We start from the raw sequence: 21,293 nt of genomic DNA on the forward strand, positions 1-21,293 counted from the left end.
GGACACTCATGTTAAACTTTATTATGAATTGTTTGACTTAAATCCAAGCTTAGACCAGTTAGGATGTGGATATTGAAAAATATTTACTGGTACTAGTTGTACAATGTATTATGTTCCAAGAACAAATGAAGATTTATATGTAAATTCTGTTCATGACAAACAGTAAATATATGTTGAATATGCTGCCATGATGTTAGATCGCTTGAAGTTTTACTACATGGTATTTAGACATTAGATCATGTGATAATTTACCACATCAAGAATGTTCCCTCTTATATCAACATTTTCAGTTTGCATGATCAATTTGAATTTGTAAATCTTTGCATTGAAACATAATATTTGGACAAGGCTCAAATGAAAATTCATGGCATAATTTTGGTTTTTCTTCTTTTCTAACCAATCTCTAATTTCTTTTTTTTTTATAACAAAAATATATATCCTTGACTCTCTGAATTTCTTCTTGGTTTTTTTTTTTTGCATTGAATTAGAAGCCTCGTTTCATAAATCTTCTTATTGGTAAATATGCAAGTATTCAGAGACATTCATTGCTCTTTGCCAATCACATGGCACGAATGCAGTAACTTTGAATGATTATACCTTGCATAGATTACAAGTGTGATGATACATTTCACAATTTACAGTGAATGATACAGTTCACAATTTACAATGACTAATTCATATAAAATCATTGTGCATTTCATAAATAACAAAATCATATTCTCATTCCTGTTCTGCTTCTCAATGATAACAAAATTACATTGTCAGTTAGGACATGAACTTGTCCATTATAAACTGTCGAATATTTATTGTGTTTTATAGTTTTTTCAACTTTCCAATTTTTCTCCCAGGAATGTGAAATTGGAAGGTACATGAGAGATGGAGAAAAAGAAAGAAAGAGAGAGAGAGGGAGACAGATAAGAAAGAAAGAAAAGAATGAGAGGGAGACAGATAAGAAAGAAGGAAAGATAGAAAGAAAAAAAGGAAAAAGATTTATCTAAAGAAAGAAACCAAGGCTCCATAACACAAAGGTAGTGATTAATCACTAACTTAAATGACCTATCAAGATCATTGTTGCATGCTCATTTTGCTTAGTAGACTGACTACGAACCAATCAGAAATGTTCTTTCATATTAGCTAATCTTTGTTACGGGACCCGGGGAGAGAAAAAGAACAAGCCCAAGCAATTGAGAGTTGTGATAAAGAGAGAGTGATGTCAATGGGGAGTGGACCAATTTTCTAAAACAATTTTCGTCAAAACTTTCACTTTTCCAGAGGGGGGGAGGGGGTGCCCCTCCCCATATCTGCCCCTGTGAGACAGCCGCGTCATATCTCTGAGATAAGATAAAATATGGAGAAAAGACAATGTTCAGAATACCGCCCCAGGATTTCATTTTGGAGGGGGCGGTAAATGCACGCGAAGCGTGCCAACACTTACAGAGCGCGCGAAGCGCGTTCCCTAGGGGGTGGGTGCAGGGAGGGGGAGTTTCCCCCTCCCTTGCGAAGCTTTCGAGGTTTCATACATTAAAATGAAAAGGATCCGTCTCTCTTGTCTCTAGTATATCAGCTCCAATTCAGTTGACTAGATTGTGATTTTGAACCTTGTTTTAAAATTGATTGTGAACGCACAAAAAAGGAATACAATGGAGGAAATTAAAATAATAATAACCCCGCGCGAAGCGTGGAAGCTAGAGCGTTTTGTCAATTTTTTGCCATGAAAAGGATCCCGAGAAAAGGGTGTTCTCAAAGACATATTGAATACTTCCCTGGGAAAGATCAGATTTTATTACAAACAATTTAGCGACAGTGCATATCTTTAACTCGCAAAACAGAGGAGAAGAAGTGTATATGCCGGGCGGAAGATATTCCTCCCCGCGCAGAGCAATATAATTCTGAAATTTCAAAGGGCGGACGTTTCATCAAATACAGATATCTCCAATACCTCCATCGGCTCTAATTCAATTGATTTTCTAGGATTATTGAACTTCATTACAAGAAAAATGGTGCGCAAAAAGTTGAAATTTCTGTGATTTATTGAAATTAGATTTTAAAAAAGGATGCCTTATTTCTTTGACTTATCCTGAAGCGCTTCATTTTGAATTATAAAGAAACTTACGTGTCATTCAAACTGAGGGCGCAAAACAGGACAGGAGATGAACGTGCAGGGAAATGACATGAAGTTTAATAGAATTGATAAAAAAGATTTTATTATTTAATACGACAAAAATTTTATACCTTCCTCTTTTTAAATTAGGAACCCGTTTGCCCCAAAATTATGGTTGTTTAGTAATGAGCTGAAAAGCGGAGAAGTTGACTTTATGGAGGTGACGGCAGAAATTGATAAAAAGACTACCCGCCCAGAAGTTGCGCGATCAATTAAAAAAAAAGATTACTTCATATACTTCGGCCTAACCTTACTCTAATTCCATGCCGCAATGCATACATTTGAACTTTAACTGTCAAGAAACACATATAGCTGAGATGGAAAAACAGGGTTTAGAGAAAGGGTGGGGGAAACAATGGAGATCTTCAATATTGTCATTTAACCGCGCGCAGCGCGGAAGCAAAATTCATATATAAATTTAGAACAAGATTGAAGGAGTTTCACTTTTGATAAAAAAATAAAGAATGAAAAGAAGAAAAAAAAAACACAAAGCTACCTTTCTTCCCTTTCCTCCCTTCCCTTTTCATTTTCTTCTCTCTTTTTTCCCCTTCTTTTTTTTTCTTTTTGGGGACGATTTTTTTTGGGGGGGGCGACCGCCCCCACCGCCCCCCCCCCCTGGCTACGCGCCTGCTGTGAGATTGATTAAGAGCAGAAACAAAATAAGAACAAACTAATGTAAACTGGAAGGCTTGTTCCATAAATAATCTTGAATTTAAAGAAAATGAGCCTCTCCCTCCCATTTTATTGGGGTCTACCCGCTAGTCATGAGGACTACTGGTCATAATACCAGACAGTCATAAAGACCGCTAGTCTTAAGGGGCTTTGTTCATAGAGGTCGCAAGTCATAATCAATGAGGGTCGCCATTCATAATCAAAGAAGAGGGTCGCTAGTCATAATCAAGCAAGTATGTCGCCGAGTCATAAGGAGGAAAGGGGTTCGTTAATCATAAGGTTCTCTAGTCATGATAACTGAATGACTAGCGCGAACCTCTTCCCCTATTATGACTGGCGACCCTCTTCTACTATTATGACAAGCGAACCTCTTCCCCCAGTATTATACTGGCAACCCTTATGATTAATGTGCCCCTTTTCCTTTTTATGACTAGCGACCCTCATCTATTATGAATACGGCCGATCCTCCTTGTCGATTAAGACTAGCGATCCTTATGATCAATGACCATTATGGTCTATTATAACGAACCTCATCTTGTATTATGAATATCGGACCTTAAGACTCATGGTCCTTATGACCTTATTATAGTGACCCCTTATTTCCCTATTATGACTAGCGAACTTTTGGGTATAGGATTGTACACGTTTACACGTTATGACTAGCGGGCTTACCCCATTTTATCAATGTCCAATAACTGAATAGAATGACTAAAATAACTGAAATCTAAATAAGATGAATATATATTGACCAAGGAAATTGAGTGTATGAAAGCTTTATTACTTTTTTCTATGAGCTGAAGTTTTTTGCTGTTGTTGTTTTTTTTTATTTCATAACCATTCCCAATTGATTGAAGTGTTAGTTCTTAAAATAGTTTAAAGATTACAAATTATCATCGTTCAAGTATTGCTATATTCGTAAAATATAACGAAACTATAGGCAAGATTAAGATACTCGGACTGTTTTTTTTTTCTACTAGGTATTCTAATGTTTCCTCCATTATTTTGTTGGGGGAGGCTTGGACCCCCGTCCCCGGCCCCCTCCAAAAAAAATCACAAGGAAAAAATGGGGGGGGATAGAAAAGGAAAAGAAAATAATGGTGACTCTTTTCTTCATATGCTCAGCCCTTTTGAATAATCCCAGGCTCATTGCGCCACATGGGGATAAGCCGGGGGGGGGGGCACTCGACCAAAAATGTGAAGGGGGTGTGCCGCGGGCGAGACAAAAATGGGGGCCTTGGAGCGGGCTTATTGTAAAAAGGAGGGTCCTCGGAACGGGCTTCGGAACGACAAATGTTTGTGAAAACGGGGGTCCTTGGAACGGTTCGCCAGCGTGTGAGTGCGTATGCATCCCTATGGAACGGTCATGCGTGCATGATGCAGCTAGCGCGGCCTCCGCCGGGGGAGCTCTGCGGCCGCTTTTCCCCAAAATTCGACTCATTCAATGCGATCGGAGCGGCGTAACGAAAAATATGCGAAGCTTTGGAGCGGATTTCCATCTTCTTTTTTCTCGATAAGAAGAAAATGCTATGCCTTGGAGCGGCTTTCTTTGTTCTTTTTCTCAACAAGGCAAAAATGCTATGCCTTGGAACGGAAATTTGAGTGTGAAAATGGGGGTCCCCTCCGCGGCACATACCCACTATGCATTATATACTGAGTGCCCCCCCCCCCCCCCCCCCCCGGGATAAGATCGTTTGGAAAAAGATTTTATCGGGAAAGTGATGAAAATCAATACAGAAACAACCCCTAACTTGACATCCACCATCTCGCCCATCCCCACACATCCCCCCCTGAACTGTATTTCTAGTTCAGTGCCCCCCCCCCCCCATCCCTTTTATCTCGCTCGTACAGGTATTTTCAACGCAACTGGTGCATCTGACGCCATTTGTCCAATCATCGCTCTAGTACGTTGCCCTAGCCACCGCGTCTGAATGACGTCATAATCATAATTCGCACGACTACCTTTGCTTTTGTACCTCAAGCGCTGTATGTCGCGCCGGCACCGGGTGCTCTCTGCTGTGCGATGACCATGTATGCTTGCTCTTGCTAGCTAGCCCGCTAGCTCGGGGGAGATCAAGACAGATATTCGGGTGGTAAGTACCGGTGTTGAATATATGGCAGGTAGGTGAAATGTTTTAGTGTTTTTTTGTTTAATTACATCAGAGATGCCAAGTTCAAAAAAATGTAATGCGTGAGATTTTCATGACTCGACGTCTCTCGGCCAGTACTTACACTCGTACGTTGCGAAAAGGTGCGCGCGCAACGCGCGCGCGCATGAGATATGGGCTTCAAAACCATGCGATGCACGCACGCTATTCATCGTATCACGTATGCTGTGCGCTGACTGCACTTTTGATTCGTCTCGTGTGCCGGGCTAGACGCGAAGGCGGTCAGCCAGTCGTATAATCTGGCGAATAATGCTACTTTTTCTCTTTTTTTCTGTTGGGTACCGATATGCGTGAGAAAAATGGGTGCCATGCGTGAGATCGTGAGACGGACCCTGAATGCGTGAGTCTCACGCACAATGCGTGAGACTTGGTAGCTCTGTTACAGTGCTATTTATGCATCTACATGTATTTGTATAAATACTCATGCTCTTTTGCTTTTAATTTCATAATTGATCTTGTAAACTAATATTCAGTTAGTTGTCTTTTCCAACTCCACATTCATGACAAATAATAATACCGGTACCGGTATGTATGTGTTAAAAATATATCACTCATCTAGCTATCAAAATATTCAAAATCAAATCTCGCTCGCTCGACGACACTATGTTTTCATTTCAGGTTTCATTTATTATAGCTTATTGGATACATTGATCTAGTTTATTGTATTCATATGATAAGGAATTGAGAATATACAAACATGTTTAGATGTTTATGTTACAATTTGAAGTTTAGGCATAGGCACAAATGAATATTGATTTATTTGCATTGCAGGTTCTCTCGCCCTTGTCGTTGTGGGTTGTGTTTTTATTGTCTGTTATTGACTGACCTGTCTGACCACAATTTTATTGTTCTCTTTTAATGTTTTACTTGTAATAGACTTGGAAACAACAGTAGGAAAACTTATCATTGTGATCCAAGTTAGCCACAGGGCCACCCTCGATCTCTATTATGCAACTTGCATGCATGAAATTAAATAATAAGTAAATTAGTCAAGTTGAAACAAGATCTAAAAGGAATTAATAACAAGAATTCTAACAGTTACATGCTTGCCTTCTTCTGTATACTGATGATGATGATATGCCCTTTGTATTTAGATTTTAGTGTGTCCATTTTCAATATTCTACTGGAAATGGTACAGGCCACTGTCTGGTGTATTATCGTACTGGTAAAGTGCAGTGTGCAAGTGTATGTACATCATTCAATAAAATATTGCTTACAGCGTGCAAGTGAAAACAACCACGGTTATTAACGGAGCTGGGTCTTTTGTACCTCTTGTTTGAAGATGTGTAGAGAGGTACGTTTCATATAAACCTAGCTATAAATGCAACTTTTTACCATCTTTTTTATATCCAGACTTATAAATCAATACAGTCTCAGGTGGTATGAAGGAGATGAGGATAACAAGTATTTACTAGATTGAAAAAAAGAGCAAGGGCTTCGGCCCACCCACCCCAAGTTATCAGGATGAGGAAGAAGCGATCCAAGACCCGGCTGGACTCAGCTACCAGCAGTACCAGTGGGAGTGGTAGCAGTCGGTATCAGCACCTCCACCAGGGTGTAAGAGGTCCAGCCAAAAAGGTGATCATCAAGAAGTATGATGAGACCCCCAACCGCTACCGGTCGAAGATCGATCCTGTCAACCTGGAGGAGCAGAAGATGCAGTTCTTGAAGCATGGACAGATTCCTCAGTTCCAGTTCAAGGTTGCACCAGAAAAGGTACTAAGCACCTATTAGCTAAAAAGATATCTGTTCTGTTCTGATCACAGAGGTGGGTGAAGCCTAGCCAAGAGGATTTTGTTATGATATTTCAATAAATAGGATATTTACATTGTCATTGTCGATGTCATATCTATAAAAAAATATAATGGAGTCCTCTTATCTAGATTGAGCCAACATGGTTCAGCAGAGTAACCAATAGTAGGCCTACATGGAAACTAAAACTTTAGGTTTAAATTAATACCACCACCTTTTTCCATTTCAGTGCTCCGTAACGCAAAGATAAGCGATCAATCGTTAAATGGTCTGACTAGTCAAGATCAATGTTACACGCGCATTCACTTCAATATACTAACGAGAAACCAATCAGAAGTGTTCTTTTATATTTGCTATTCATCGCTAAGGTTTGTGTTACGGGCCCCTGGTCTCTAATCTGATACCCAGGGGTCTGTATTTCCCTTCAGAGGCTGAGTTCTGAGAAGGATGTTTTCCTGGACTGTTAGGATAGAATTTCATAAGTGATGTAAATTCTCTCCTCACATTAGGCCTACTAAAATTGCAATTTTAATACTTGTTTGTTCTTCTAATTCGATTGACGTTCGATAGTCCAAGTTCCTTTTATTTGGCAAGACCTTTATGTCAATTTGCTCTATTTCCCCATATATTAGGTAGATTTTTAGGGTCCATTCCATACAGATAAGGATAAGGAAGCTCAAAATATTTTTTCAAAGTAATTTAGACATTCTTCTATGAAATCAGTCATTATGATCACAGAGTATTATTCATCATTTGATTCTTAGCATTCTGAAAAAGAGAAAATCAGCTGATAAAATCCTTAGATAAAAGATATTTCGTTTCAGTGGGATATGTAGTGACTATATATATGACATAATTTTTTCTATCCAGATTGAGGAGATGTCACACAGCAAAAAAGCAGAGATTGAGTTCACCCTGATGGAAGAAGCTACATGGATCCTTGAGAAGGTTCGTCAGAAGTACGGTCCGGGAAGTCTGTTTGTAGAGCAGATGTATGGGGAGAGGATCACTGCTGAGAAGGCAAGCAAGAAACTCAGTCGATACCTGAAGCAGAATGGCTTTGACAACCAGATCAGCATAGGATGGAGTAAAGACCTAGCCTGCAGGTGGGATATACAAGCAGATGTATGGGTTTTTTACAAATCTTAAAAATGACGAGTTGTATGGCAAGCCAGAAGTGTGTTGCATTTGTATAACATGAAGTTTAAAATTGCAGATAATAATGATTATGATGATAATGAGGTTTTTCAGAATTGATCAACATTTTTCAGTTCACTTTGAAAGTAATAGTATAATTCATATTGTAAAATAATTTTTAATAAAGTCATAATTTGTGAATATCTCAGGGAAAGCTTTAAGGCCTTTTGTTAGCAGACACGCTCTTATACAAGTGATAAAGTTTTTCTAAAATAGCAGTTTATGTATTGTATTTTTCTGGTTTATTTAAATATACTGAGTATTCTTTTTCTTGGATCGATGATTATTCTCCGGTTATTCTGATGATCTTGTATCAACACACAAAGACAATCATCCTGCATGTATTTAAACTGAATATGCTCTTCATGCTAGTATATTTAAATCTGTCTCCTCTGTAGAATCAAAATAACCTCAAAATATTGACCGTTCATTCAAGAAGATTGATGTTTTTCATCTTTTTATTTTTCAATCTTGAATATCTAGTGCAAAGATGGCTTGGTATGGTCCTAATGCCAAAGCCAACAGACCTGAGGCAAGGAAGTATTCTCTCTGGCTCAAAGACTCAACTGAAAATCTCTTTCTGAGGGAGACGGGAATCATGTGCCTAGCTGATCATGAGATTGGAACTCATTTTGTATCCTTACAATTGTCTCTACTAATATTCAAGTGTATAGAGAAGAAGAGTTGAGATTTGGTCATCAGTCATTGTCAATAGGGAAAACTGATCATTTCTTAACTGAGATTTTGGTTAACAGCACAGGCATGAAGAAAGAATGAATGACAGTTGTAGGTATGATTAACCAAAATGATTTCATCTAAACATGCGCATCACTGATATGGTGTTTTATTCGGAAAATTTGTGTGGATGATGTACAAACAATAATTTTCATGCATAGAGGTATTATCCTAAGCTTTTGTAGACCAAACCTGGATATATGTAGGGTATGATCTATGGGAAATGTGTATTTTATTATATTTAGCTATTCTCTAGGGCCTGTATTCTTAAGTTGAGTTTAACTTAGACCATGGTCTAAGTCTGCGAAAATTATGGGAAGCCAAAAACATCAAAATTTTTATCACATTTTATGTTTCTTGTGTTTACTATATGCAAGTAACTAAGTCTTTGATGGTGAAGAAAACTATCTCATTTCTCTGTTGTACTTACACACCAAATTTCCTTAGCCTAGTTTACCTCAGCTTAGGACTGTAAATGATGGCATCCAGCCTTGGTTCTCTAATCGGGAACAGTTTGGTCTAAAGAAGTTTAGCTCCCATCTACTCTTAGAGACCGAAGAAGGTCTAGCAACCATCAACACTCTCATCCAAGCAAACAAGAAGTTCCTCTGGTTTCCAGCCCTCCTCTACTGTAAGCTCACCATTCTCTGCTAATCTTATACCCCTTTCATAGTGAGAGCCGAAGTGGAGCTAGTTCGGAGTCCAGGAGGAGTTACTCCACTTTGGAGGGCAATATGAAAATTCTGAGATTAGTTCGATCCGGATTCAAAGCGGAGTACTCAACCCACTTCGAGAAGAGGGTTACAAACGGAGTTACTCCGCACCGGAAATGCGGTATGCGCTTATCGCTGTGATCGGCCACACGTATGGCGCGAACTCGCTTGGAAACCATGGCAACGACTGCGGATACACCGCTGCGGTGCTTGCCAATATGAAAGGGGGTTTAAAGTCGGTCCGCAGTACAAGCGGATCAACTCAACCCGGAGCTACTCCGGAGTAACTCCACTTCGCCTTCACTATGAAAGCGTTATCATTGTAGCTCATATCTTGTCATATGATACTGGTCTTTGCAATTGAATTATTTTAGTGCTGCTTAATGCAGATATGAGATAGGTGTAACATTACAGAAATATATACTGCAAATACATTCAGTGAACCTCTTATACTTGTAAACAAATGAAAAAAAATCCTATATTTTGCCATACACTCTGATTTGATGATAACCAAACCTGTTGAGGATTTTGTTGATATATTTATCATTTATTTCAGTTGTGAGAGTTGAATCCGATACTGGTAGTCATATTTTTTCAGTCTTGCAGATGCAACCTGTGTAATTTTGACTGCATAATATTTCATCAAACATCTTTTGATTATGAATATGATGAATTAATTTCAAAGATGAAAAAGGTCTAACAATACAAGAGCTCTATCATGCAATAGCCTACTTTCTGCTTTATTAACAAGATCTCATATATATGTAGGCATTTCATTAAAAGTAATCTTATAACTAAGATTGTAACAATTAACCACCCAGCTGTTATTATTGAGGCCATACACTGGCTTCCCTTAATTTTAGTTAGACCATGATCTAGGTTCAACCAGATTTTAGAACAATTTATATTCATGGTTTATTTATTCCAAAAACAATACACATCAATGGCTGAAAAAAATGTGTTTACAAATGTTCACATATATATACATATAAAAAAAAGATACAAATTTAAAATGATACATGTTTTAGACCTTGTAGACTTAAAATTGTTGATATGATGACAGTGTTGGGTCCGTTGAAAGTAGTGAATAGATTAATCATAATGTGCCACAAATCGTTCAAAAGGAAATGCCAATTAAACACCAGTGCAATAAATATTGTTGGCCTCCCTTGAATCATTATGATTTTTTTCATTTGATAATCCTTCAGTTCCATCTTCCTGTGATTTTTCTTCCCATAGACACTGCCTGTAAGGCTGCTACTATGACCTTTGAAGAACTGTTTGCTCACCTGGGTCATTACATTGAGAATCGTGAACTAAGATGGCGCTATGTGATGCGGGTCAAACGCAGTCTCCCAGACCCTGCAGGAGTAGGTGGATATGGAAATGATCAGTGCTACTTCAAAGGTAATCGTTTTTCTTGTAAAATGGTATTAAAGTGCTGGCTAGTCTGTTCCATATGTTGCTCATTGAAGTACAACGTACCTGGCAAACCTCATAGAAGGGCATCATCTGACAAGCAAATGTAGAGATCAAAGTTTACCGCAATTCTGGAAGCATTCTCCCATCATTAAAATTCTGTCAGGGGTTCCTTTGAGAAATCAAATAAAGTATTGGTTGGAATATCTTAGGAGGGGGGGGTTATGCTGTATATAAAGTAACTGCAACTTTGCATATGAATGGAATGAAGTGGCAAGTGAATGCCCCAAATTGCTTTTGAGAAATCAAATAAAATAATGGTTGGAATATCTTGGGAGGGGGGGTTATATGCTGTATATGAAGTAACTGCAACTTTGCATATGAACCGAATGAAGTGGCAAGTGAATGCCCCAAATTGCTTTTGAGAAATCAAATAAAATAATGGTTGGAATATCTTGGGGGGTATGCTGTATATAAAGTAACTGCAACTTTGCATATGAATGGAATGAAGTGAATGCCCTAAATTGCTCATCTGAAATGTGACAATATACTTTGCAATGTAAATATGTTATTAGTATTAATATTTTCATTACCTCTTTGGTTAGTGTGATTAGAAACCAGTGAGAGATCAACATGGCTTTACAAACATTTTCATTGAACAAGTGTTGCATGTAATCAAAGAACATATGAGTGGTAGTTCCTGATTAGTAGTTTTCAAAGATTCTGATAAATGATGATATTATTCATTTTATTTTTATGCAGGTGCAGCAGAAATCCTGCGAAGCATAGACACCATTGACTTCCATCTTCTGTACGCAGGGAAGGTGTGTTTGGAATCCTTGCCTCGAATCCAGAGGATGGCACGACTGGACTGCATCAGGATACCGCACTTCATGCAGGACATATGTTCATACCTAAGAACCCTCAGGACAATTGCCGCTACCAATGGACTAAACCTACCTCAGAAACCATCAGTCATTCCCAAAGAAGTAGGCCTCCGACGAAAGCCAAAGAAGAGCAAATCAGGTGGTGGCAAAAAGCGCAGGAACTCGTCCAAGGCCAAAGTTGACAAGGCGCCAAAGCAACAGCAGTCTTCCAGTAATGATATCCTCATCGTTCAAAATGACATCCTTGATTGCGATGAACAGGTTGATCTCATTTTCCAGCGGACCTATGACCAATCGGCGATGCTGAAGTTTTCCCCTTCCCTAGAGGCTATTCATGATCAGGGTACAAGTCTTGTTACAGGGTCCGGGAACACCTCACCCAGGGAATCTAGAGAGGCATGGGCCAGGAAATGTCTTTCAAAGTCTTACATTTATGCCTATGACGATGATCATGAGGCATCATCAGAGCAATCTGTGCTTTCTGTCTCCTATGGAGAGAATGACCCTTCAATAGCTTCAGGGTTGCGTTGCCAGTCACAGCCCACTATCATGAACATTTATGAAGACAGTCTACGTACCGACCAGAGCCAACCTCAAGGTACTAGCAATCATGGTATTAACCGGTTATCCCCTCTAAGTGGCACCTCATCCAAACAAAATGGCCTGAATCACAACTCCTCATCACAGACCAAAGTCAAGAGACCGGTATCCCCTCTGCGAGCTGGCATGCCCAATGTGATGCCTACTGTAAGCTCAAGATATAGACGTGAGAAGTGCGCATCTCCAGTCCCGTTTTCTTCTCACCGCTGGCTTCTTTTGAGGAGAGATAAATGTCCTCCCAACTCCATTCACTAACGTACCTAAACACAATTCTGAGCAGCTTTTTTAGCAGGAATCTTGCTCAGTGTCTTCATCACCAAACCTCCCTCTTCGGCACAGGTCAAACAATAGGGAATGCAGACACTAAAGACACTAAGCAAGATTCCTGTTTAGCACAGACTTTTGTTTGGGTACCTTGAAGGGATCTTTCATTGCAATATTCAACATCACAAACAAATCAATCTACATATGAATTTATTGATATGTAAGTGCACTCAGGCGACAATATGAGTTGGTTTTTTCAATTTCCACCATGATATCATAATACACGTGATGTCCATTAAAGTTTACTGGACATGTCTGTGACCGACATTCTTAAGGAAATTGTAGGTGTACAGTAATATATGTTCATTAAAGAGATAGCTGTTGTAAAGTTAGTCAAGTCTAATAAGGTCTGCTCAGAAAATCTATTTTATGCTGATACATTTGGGGGTGGAAATGCGAAGGAATATGCTTGTGTAAATTTTATGCATTTGGGGTATAAGCGCTCGTTATACAGAAAGTTTTCTATTACTGGTATTATGTTAAAAAGAAAGGAAGCATTGATTATCAGGAAGAAATTAATGTTTAATGGGCTAGAAACTTTATTCTCCATATCCTTACATATTCATAAAGAAGTGTTTATACTGAATTGTTTTAAAAACACAGATGAACAGCAGTTTCGGATTCGCATAAAGCTCAATTATCCGAGACTTTTGTTTATATTCTATGATGATAAATTATTACAAGCTGTTGTGTATTTTGGGTTATATTAACCTTTCTTTTGCTGCTACTAGAAAAAAGATATATATTTCTATTTCTTGATAGTGTACATTCCTATTTTTATAATGAAGTATAATCAATTTACAAAAGCTAATTAATATATAATACAGGAAATGTCTTCCATATCAGTCTTACAAACTAACTATTGTAGATCTATCTTATTTTTGATATAATATCTTAACAAATTCTTGATTGTCTGTAGTTGTATGTGATATCCTAATCATGTTTAAAAACAAATATCGATACTTCCTCTTACTAATATATTTCACGATTTCATAGTGAAAGAAATGATCGTAGAACTGAAATTGCTTTTAAAATATGTAATTGTTTATATGTAGATTGTCTAGTCTTCTAATGATTATATGAATGATTTGATAACATTACTTTAGCTTTTATTTCATAAGTGAAAAATTGATATATTAAGAAATGTGTGAATAGGTGACGTGACACATGACAGTAATATTGGACTATTCATGATGAACATTCATTGCATGTTACTTTCTCATGTTTTGTTATGAATTTAGAAATTTATTGATTGAGATCAAAATGACTTCAATTTCATTTTAATGAAACAATTTTCATATTAATATTTTGCCATGCTAAAAAAATATTTCAAGGATTGTCAAAATTTCAAATATTTTGGTTCATATATATCTGACAAATTTAATGGACAATATCAATTAAAAACTTGTGTGAATCCTGACCAACAATTTAGATAATTTTTACCATTGATATTTTTTTCAGAGGATTAGGCATACGAATCATCAAAATATCATTTTTAAAAATGAAAAATGCAATGTTGCGATGCAATACATCATAAAAGATATAACCCTATTATAATATGTCCAATCTTTTTTTTGTTCTTTTGTTTAGGAAATTTTGTAAATTTTAGAATGTTCTCTTGAAATAATATGAATGCATTTTTAACACTAAGCAATCATAGATTTTGGATTTGTATTGATACTCCCACCAACCTCTAGAAGCACTTGTAGAAAGAAAGAATCAATTTAATACATTGTTGGATATCAATATACTTGATAGTAATGTTGATAATGATATATTTGAAAGAATTTTGTGATAGCAAGCCTGTAATCCAGCTGAACTCTGTTGTTTTAAGTGATCAATGTTTGAATAATATTAATGCTTTTAAGTTCAATTCAGTAACTTTAGCTCCATTTTATTCAAAGTTTACATTCAAGCGCATGCATGATATTACTATCCATCATGTTTTTCAACATATAGTTAGTGAAGATGTCTGCCCTGCATGCCTGACTTTATGCTTTATTTTTCAACACTTATAAGATATAAGTGGTCTTTGCTCACATGAGTGAATTTTACATCATTACATCCTTAAAGGACAAGTCCATCCCAACAAAAAGTTTATTTGAATAAAAAGAAAAAATCCAACAAACATAGCACTGAAGTCATCCAAATCGGATGTTAAATAAGAAAGTTATGACATTATAAAGTTTCGCTTAATTTCACAAAACAGTTATATGCACATCCTGGTCTGTATGCAAATGAGGAGACTGATGACATCCACTCACTATTTCTTTTGTATTGTATTATATGAAATATGAAATGTTCAAATTTTGTCCTCATTGTCAAGTGAAACAACAATAATTTCTCCGTGGACATATGGAATTAGCAATGTTTAATACTATATGGTTCAGTCAAGTTGGTCCATATTGTCAAATTTGTAAAAAATGAAATAATGTATAATTCAAACAATAAAAAAACAAAAGAAACAGTGAGGGACATCATAGACTCTCACTTGCATGTCACTGAGTTGTGCATATCACTATTTTTTTTTTAAATAAGCAAAACTTTAAAACGTCATAACTCTTATTTTACATCCGATTTTGATGAAATTTTCAGCGTTATTCTAGTTTAATTATTCTTTATTTATTCAAATCAACATTTTCCTGTGGTGGACTTGACCTTTAATGATAAAGTATTCATGTACATGATAGTATCTCACATCGTTGATATGCAGCTGGATTTTAAAGTTTTGCAATCAGATTCCTGAATTTGATGTGTGTGAGCAAGATATTCTGGAATTATTGTGATAAAAGTAATAATGTATTTGTTGTGTTTGCGCACCAGAATCGGTAGACTAGCTTAGCCGGGGTAATATAGGAGTGCCTTGAGCACCTAGCAAGGTGGATACGTGCGCTATACAAATCCTATATTATTATTATTATTATTATTATTTGCACATCTCTTAGTATCTATCTTGCCCTGTTTCCTGTTTTGTGTGTGAAGGAAGATATTAAACAATAGAGATGAAATTTATATTGTATTGTGCCTGTATTTCAAGCTGACTGCTTATTGAAACGAGAAAGAGAGAAAAAGAGGGAGAGGGGGCGGGGGAGAGATAAAGGAGTGGAAGTAATCATGATAATAATTATTGGCGGCAAATTAAAAGAAAGGGGGACGAGGTGAAAAAAGTCGAAGAAATAAAGGAAAGAGGGGATATGAGAGGGGGAGAGAGAAGTCAAGGAAGGGGGAAATAAGCAGAGAGGGGGTGATTCGATGTTTAATTATTCATTCCATTTGATGATAAATATGAGATAATGTTTTGTTTTGGTTTTTACATACTAATTCGATTTTCATTTGCATTTTAATCATTACAAGATGATAATCATAACTTGTATTGTGTGCTTAATATTCTTTCCTCATGTTTTTCTTACAATCAGAAAAAGAATTTACAATTGAGTAAGGTTGTAAATCTACTATTGTTATATCCTTGACCATCATTGGAAGAAAGGAGGACAGATAAAATCTGACTTAGAAAATATTTTAAAACAAGATACTCGCCAATTGACCGGCTTTCCCTAATTTGTCAGTTGTTCGTTTAATTCTTGAGTATATTCGTTGATAATCCACACAATACATAATGAATAGATTTTCCAATGAATTGCCCACACGAAAAGTATCATTGGCATAAATGAAAACGTGTTGGTCACTTATGCCCCCATGAGTTATGATTAATCAAGTAGGCCACATCGCAATTGCAATATATGATGAAAATCGTAGCTTTTGAGGCAATTTCATTAAAGTCATTCATATTTGAAGGTGAGAGAACGATAAGTAAACTGTGCTATGTCTATAGTAACGTTTTCCTTTGTGTCCCCAGTTCAATTTTAAGTCAACTTCGATTATACAGCGTTCACGATTCTCGGATCAGACAAATAACCTTTCATCAACTTAGGAGGAAATCAGATCGAGACGGTTAAAAATTACAATTTCGTTTAATAATGTCTATTCCTATCTTTTGCATGGGGAATGGTATTTTGACGTTTGGCCAACGGTTTTTGAATGCCGCATGAAAGTTTGACATATCTTTCGTACAACATCTTAAACTGAAGTTAAGCTACTTAAGTAAATATTTTCCCTCATTAGCATGTTTTTCTATTTATTATTGTCTGTAGGAAGAATATCCGCAACAAAGAGAAACAAAGTAGCAATATGATCTTACTTTATAATATTTTTTGAATTATAATCAATGAATCTTCAGAGCAACAACTACAATCAACATTGGGTGGTCAATATCGAACAAGATCCGGTGCGAAAAAAACTTTGGTTACTTAAAAAAAAATGATAATTTATGCTTTTTTAACTCAAGTCTTATGGATAGCTTATCTGGTTAACACAGGAGATGGTAAGTACATGTGTTTCTACTGAATTGAAGTGCTTTGTGATAAATGTATTGATTGCAATTTAGTTTGTTAATTGTTTAATCGATCGGTCGATAATATATTTATCAACCGATTACTAGTATTTAGTTGATTGAATGCTCGTTTAATGTTTCATTGAATTGAACAAATAATTATTATCAAAGGGATACGGACAGAATTAAGACGATGATATTAATGATGATGATGATGATTGTGATGATGATGATGATGAGATCTGTGTGAGGCTGTCTGATTGTTCCAGTAAGGTATGTTAACTTTCTGTAGCTTCTTTGTAATTGAGCCAATCCCTTAAGCATACCTGTGAAGGACATGTGTAATAAACTTGGGAGTTTGTTTAGTTCCATCTCATTTTCATTGGTCTTTCTTTTGCCAGTTTGTGACTTTGGATTTTTTTTTTAATTGATGTAAGGTACTATATAGCCTATCTGCGATCGAACCAATCTCTTAATTATTGACATGTGCTTAGTAAGATTATTGAAGCTAGTCTGCATGTGTAAAAACAAATATATATTGTTCATTTTGACTGAGTGGAATTTGTGCAATGCCCTTGTAAAAGTTTGGGAAGTCTCTTTTTGAACACAGATTATATATAACATTTTAAAGGGATGGGCTGGGCTGAAAATATTTATATCTTAATAAATAGAGAAGAGTTCACGGAGCAAAATGCCGAAAATTTCATCAAAATCGGATAACAAATGATAAAGTTATTGAAGTTTAAAGTTTAGCAATATTTTGTGAAAACAGTCGTCATGAATATTCATTAGGTGGGCTAATGATATCACATCTCCACTTTCCGTTTTCTTATGTTATTGCATAAAATCATAATTTTTTCATTATTTCATACTTGTGTGAATAATATGTCTCCCTTATAATGAAATAAGTTGCAGCAATAAATATCTAATGCACTAAATCAGTTGTTGATCCAATTTTTCTGGTTCTTAGAGGAAAAAGTTTGAATAAACCTGATTTCATATAATAAAATACAAAACAACAAGTTGGGATGTGACATCATCAGCCCACCTAATGAATATTCATGGCGACTGTTTTCACAAAATATTGCTCAACTTTAAAATTTAATAACTTTCTTATTTATTATCCGATGTTGATGAAATTTTCGACATTTTGCTCAGTGAATTATACTCTATTTATTAACCTATAAATACTTTCATCCTGGACCATCTCTTTAAGTAACGGTTTTATCTGGTAATGGTTCTAATGTCAAGTGTATTATAATCTGATGGTTTATAAAATGAAATAATAATTACTAGTATTCCGTCAAATCATTTCTTTTCATTGTTTCAACACAGGTGGATTTACGTGCCCAAATGGCTGGTGGCTGATACAGGATAGGTGTTATGCATACTGGAGCACTATACTACCTTTGACATACGAGGGAGGAAAGATCGAATGCTCCAGTGTTGGAGCACAGCTTTACGTTCCAAACTCGGAGAGCGAGTTTGACGACGTCGCGGCGTACATATCGTCGGCGTACCCATTGCTAAACTACATATGGATTGGGTGTGACGAACACGATGTCGATGGAGTGTTCGAGTGCGTGGATGGTACTCAGTTAGATAGCTCAAATGGTATGATGGGGTTTGATGAAAACCGACTTGATTGTGGGGAAAATTTCATAAGTCGCGAACGAGAGTAGTGAGCGAGCAAAAATGAAAATCGTATTTTGTGATAGATTTTGACAGAAGATGTTATGAAAGGCCCCATGTCACAGTGGAAATTGACAAAAGTTGCCAAAAATTGACAAAATTGACCAAAGTTGCACAAAATTGTACAAAATTGCATAAACTTTTCACAAAGTTGCTCAAAATTGCGCAAAGTTGTACAAAGTTGCATAAACTTTTCACAAAGTTGCACAAAATTGCGCAAAATTGTACAAAGTTGCACAAACTTTTCTCAAAGTTGCACTAAATTGCGCAAAATTGTACTAAGTTGCACAAACTTTTCTCAAAGTTGCACTAAATTGCGCAAAATTGTACAAAGTTGCACAAACTTTTCTCAAAGTTGCACTAAATTGCGCAAAATTGTACAAAGTTGCACAAACTTTTCTCAAAGTTGCACTAAATTGCGCAAAATTGTACAAATTTTTCACAAAGTTGCAAAAAATTGCGTAAAGTTGTACAAAGTTGCATAAACTTCTCACGAAGTTGCACAAAAATGTGCAAAGTTGTACAAAGTTGCATGACCTTCTCACAAAGTTGCAAAAAATTGCGCAAAGTTGTACAAAGTTACATTAACTTTTCACAAAGTTATGCAAAATTGCGCAAAGGTTCACAAAGTCACATAAAATTGTACTAAGTTCCATTAACTTCTCACAAAATTCCACTTTCTGCTCCCTTCCCCAAAATGAATTAAAACTTGAATTCTAGCTGCACCATTGAAAACACTTGTGCGAAGTTGCAATGCAAAGCTTTGCACGTACGTGTGCATTAACGTAATCGTGCACAATTAAACATGCATCACAACTGCTCGAGTACATGCGTGCGTGTTCACCGTCAACCGCGGACAGCTTTACGAAAACACACCTTCAAACCGAGGACTGTCCTCGCTTGGAGCTACAGTTTGTTAGCTTAACCCTAAATCTCCCGGGGTATTTTGATTCTTGTCATTCCCGGGGGGGGGGGGCATTATGGCCCCCCTTAAGATCTCGGCCGCCGATCTCGCGAGCGACGCAAAAATTTGCACGCTGGTAGTGTGCGATGTAATCTACAAGGCTGTATGGTAAAATTTTCCAAAATAATGAGATTTCATTTTATATGAATGAATTATGCTAATTTATGCATAAATCATACTTTTTGCTCTAATTCACTAAATAAAGCTCCTAGAATGCTAATTTTTGGTAAAAATTTTCTTTGTAGCATTCTTAACAATCGTAATTCAAAAAAACTTTGGTTTGGAAATAAATTTCTTATGTATTTTATTGTTTTATGAATTTCTTATGTATTTCTTTGTTTTTTTACTTTTTGTTTTTTATTGTTTTTTCAATGGAAATTGTTCCAGACATAATTCTGATCATAAACAAGGCAAAATTAATTAAGTTTTATCAGTAAAAGTAGAAATAATGATACATTTATGAATTTTGGCTAAATACGCAATTTGCATTGGATTTGTACATGAAATCACGAGCAATTTTGGGTCTGACATGCACTTGCATAATGTTGCGTAATGTCGTAACCGCGTATCTGCATGGGCGTCACAACTTTGGTCTCAAAATTTGCGCGAGACTTGAATGTAAAAAGTCAGTGAGCTGCGAGGTGAAAAAATTTCACGCAGCAGATATATCGCGAAAATTGTTGAGGGGGGGGGCCATTATGGCCCCCCCCCCGGGAGAATTAGGGTTAAGTTTAAGCTTCTAGCTACGCTGTTGAAATTTCGAGCTTTTCTGAGCAGAGGCCACGTTTGGATGGTCTTGAACTTATTCGTGCATGGGTATTATTTTGCACTCCATGCCGTCTTTTTGTGTGTACTTTACTGTAATCCCATCTATTGGCGGGGATATGCACTACGCTCGTATACCTACTGTATTATGTCGTATACTATCTTTGACTCAATTCAATCAAACGTGAATCTACAGTACATGCGCGCCGCTAGCCAGAGCTGAGTTATCGCAGGAAACAATTCTAGAGCTGGGCTTTGAATGCATTATCAGAGACCTGAAATGAGCTGCATTGACTTTATTTCGGTAAGTTTTGTTTGACATTATTTAATCATCAAAGGCTGTAAATGGGCTAGATCTACATCTCAGCCTTAGGGGCCCAGACCGGTATAGAGTCTTGGCTTTATAATTTTAGTTAGACCCTATGTAACCCAGGGAGCTCCGGCCCGCGAAGCGGGCCGGAGCCCAGCCCATCGCTCATTCACACTCCGACCGTAACAGGGGTATTTATGGATATCAGCTATTACTATCAGTAGAGGCGCACGGCCAATATGGGAGACTCTCTCCAATGGGGGAGACAATCTCCCAGTTTGGAGACTCGCTTTGCAAAAGGTCAAAAGAAACAACACCAACAAAAGCATGATTTTTTCCACTCAAAATTTTGTCTCACTGAGGTCAGAAGCCCATTTGTTTTGTGTGTGATTGACAACAAAAATCCTTATCAAAACAAAAGTAGACGGTGAATTTTTAAAGTAGACGGTGAAAAGGGGTAATTTTTCATGAGGAATCTGCTTATCACATTTTCATTTGCCGCCAAGGTAATCCTTCTGCCGCAATGTAAACAAAGGAAATTGGTCTC

At 36.8% G+C, this 21,293-nt stretch overlaps 1 protein-coding gene across 1 annotated transcript; it reads left to right on the plus strand.

Moving 5' to 3' along the window:
* The first annotated feature begins 6,408 nt into the window (after positions 1-6,408).
* On the plus strand, positions 6,409-12,788 carry LOC121413518. Its single transcript, XM_041606351.1, has 6 exons — positions 6,409-6,714; positions 7,621-7,856; positions 8,431-8,581; positions 9,145-9,313; positions 10,635-10,802; positions 11,577-12,788. The coding sequence occupies exons 1-6, from the start codon at positions 6,463-6,465 to the stop codon at positions 12,554-12,556; spliced, it is 1,956 nt and encodes a 651-aa protein (XP_041462285.1). The 5' UTR covers positions 6,409-6,462; the 3' UTR covers positions 12,557-12,788.
* The last annotated feature ends 8,505 nt before the right edge of the window (positions 12,789-21,293 follow it).

The sequence above is a fragment of the Lytechinus variegatus genome, chromosome 4, assembly GCF_018143015.1.
Source record: "Lytechinus variegatus isolate NC3 chromosome 4, Lvar_3.0, whole genome shotgun sequence".
Taxonomy (NCBI): Eukaryota; Metazoa; Echinodermata; class Echinoidea; order Temnopleuroida; family Toxopneustidae; genus Lytechinus; species Lytechinus variegatus.

What these genes read in the sequence shown, in the direction of transcription:
- LOC121413518 (XM_041606351.1), top strand. Translation starts at nt 6,463, where the DNA reads ATGAGGAAGAAGCGATCCAAGACCCGGCTGGACTCAGCTACCAGCAGT. An exon ending in TCAAGGTTGCACCAGAAAAG is followed by an intron (nt 6,715 to 7,620) that starts GTACTAAGCACC and finishes TTTTCTATCCAG; the next exon opens with ATTGAGGAGATGTCACACAG. An exon ending in TGATCAGTGCTACTTCAAAG is followed by an intron (nt 10,803 to 11,576) that starts GTAATCGTTTTT and finishes ATTTTTATGCAG; the next exon opens with GTGCAGCAGAAATCCTGCGA.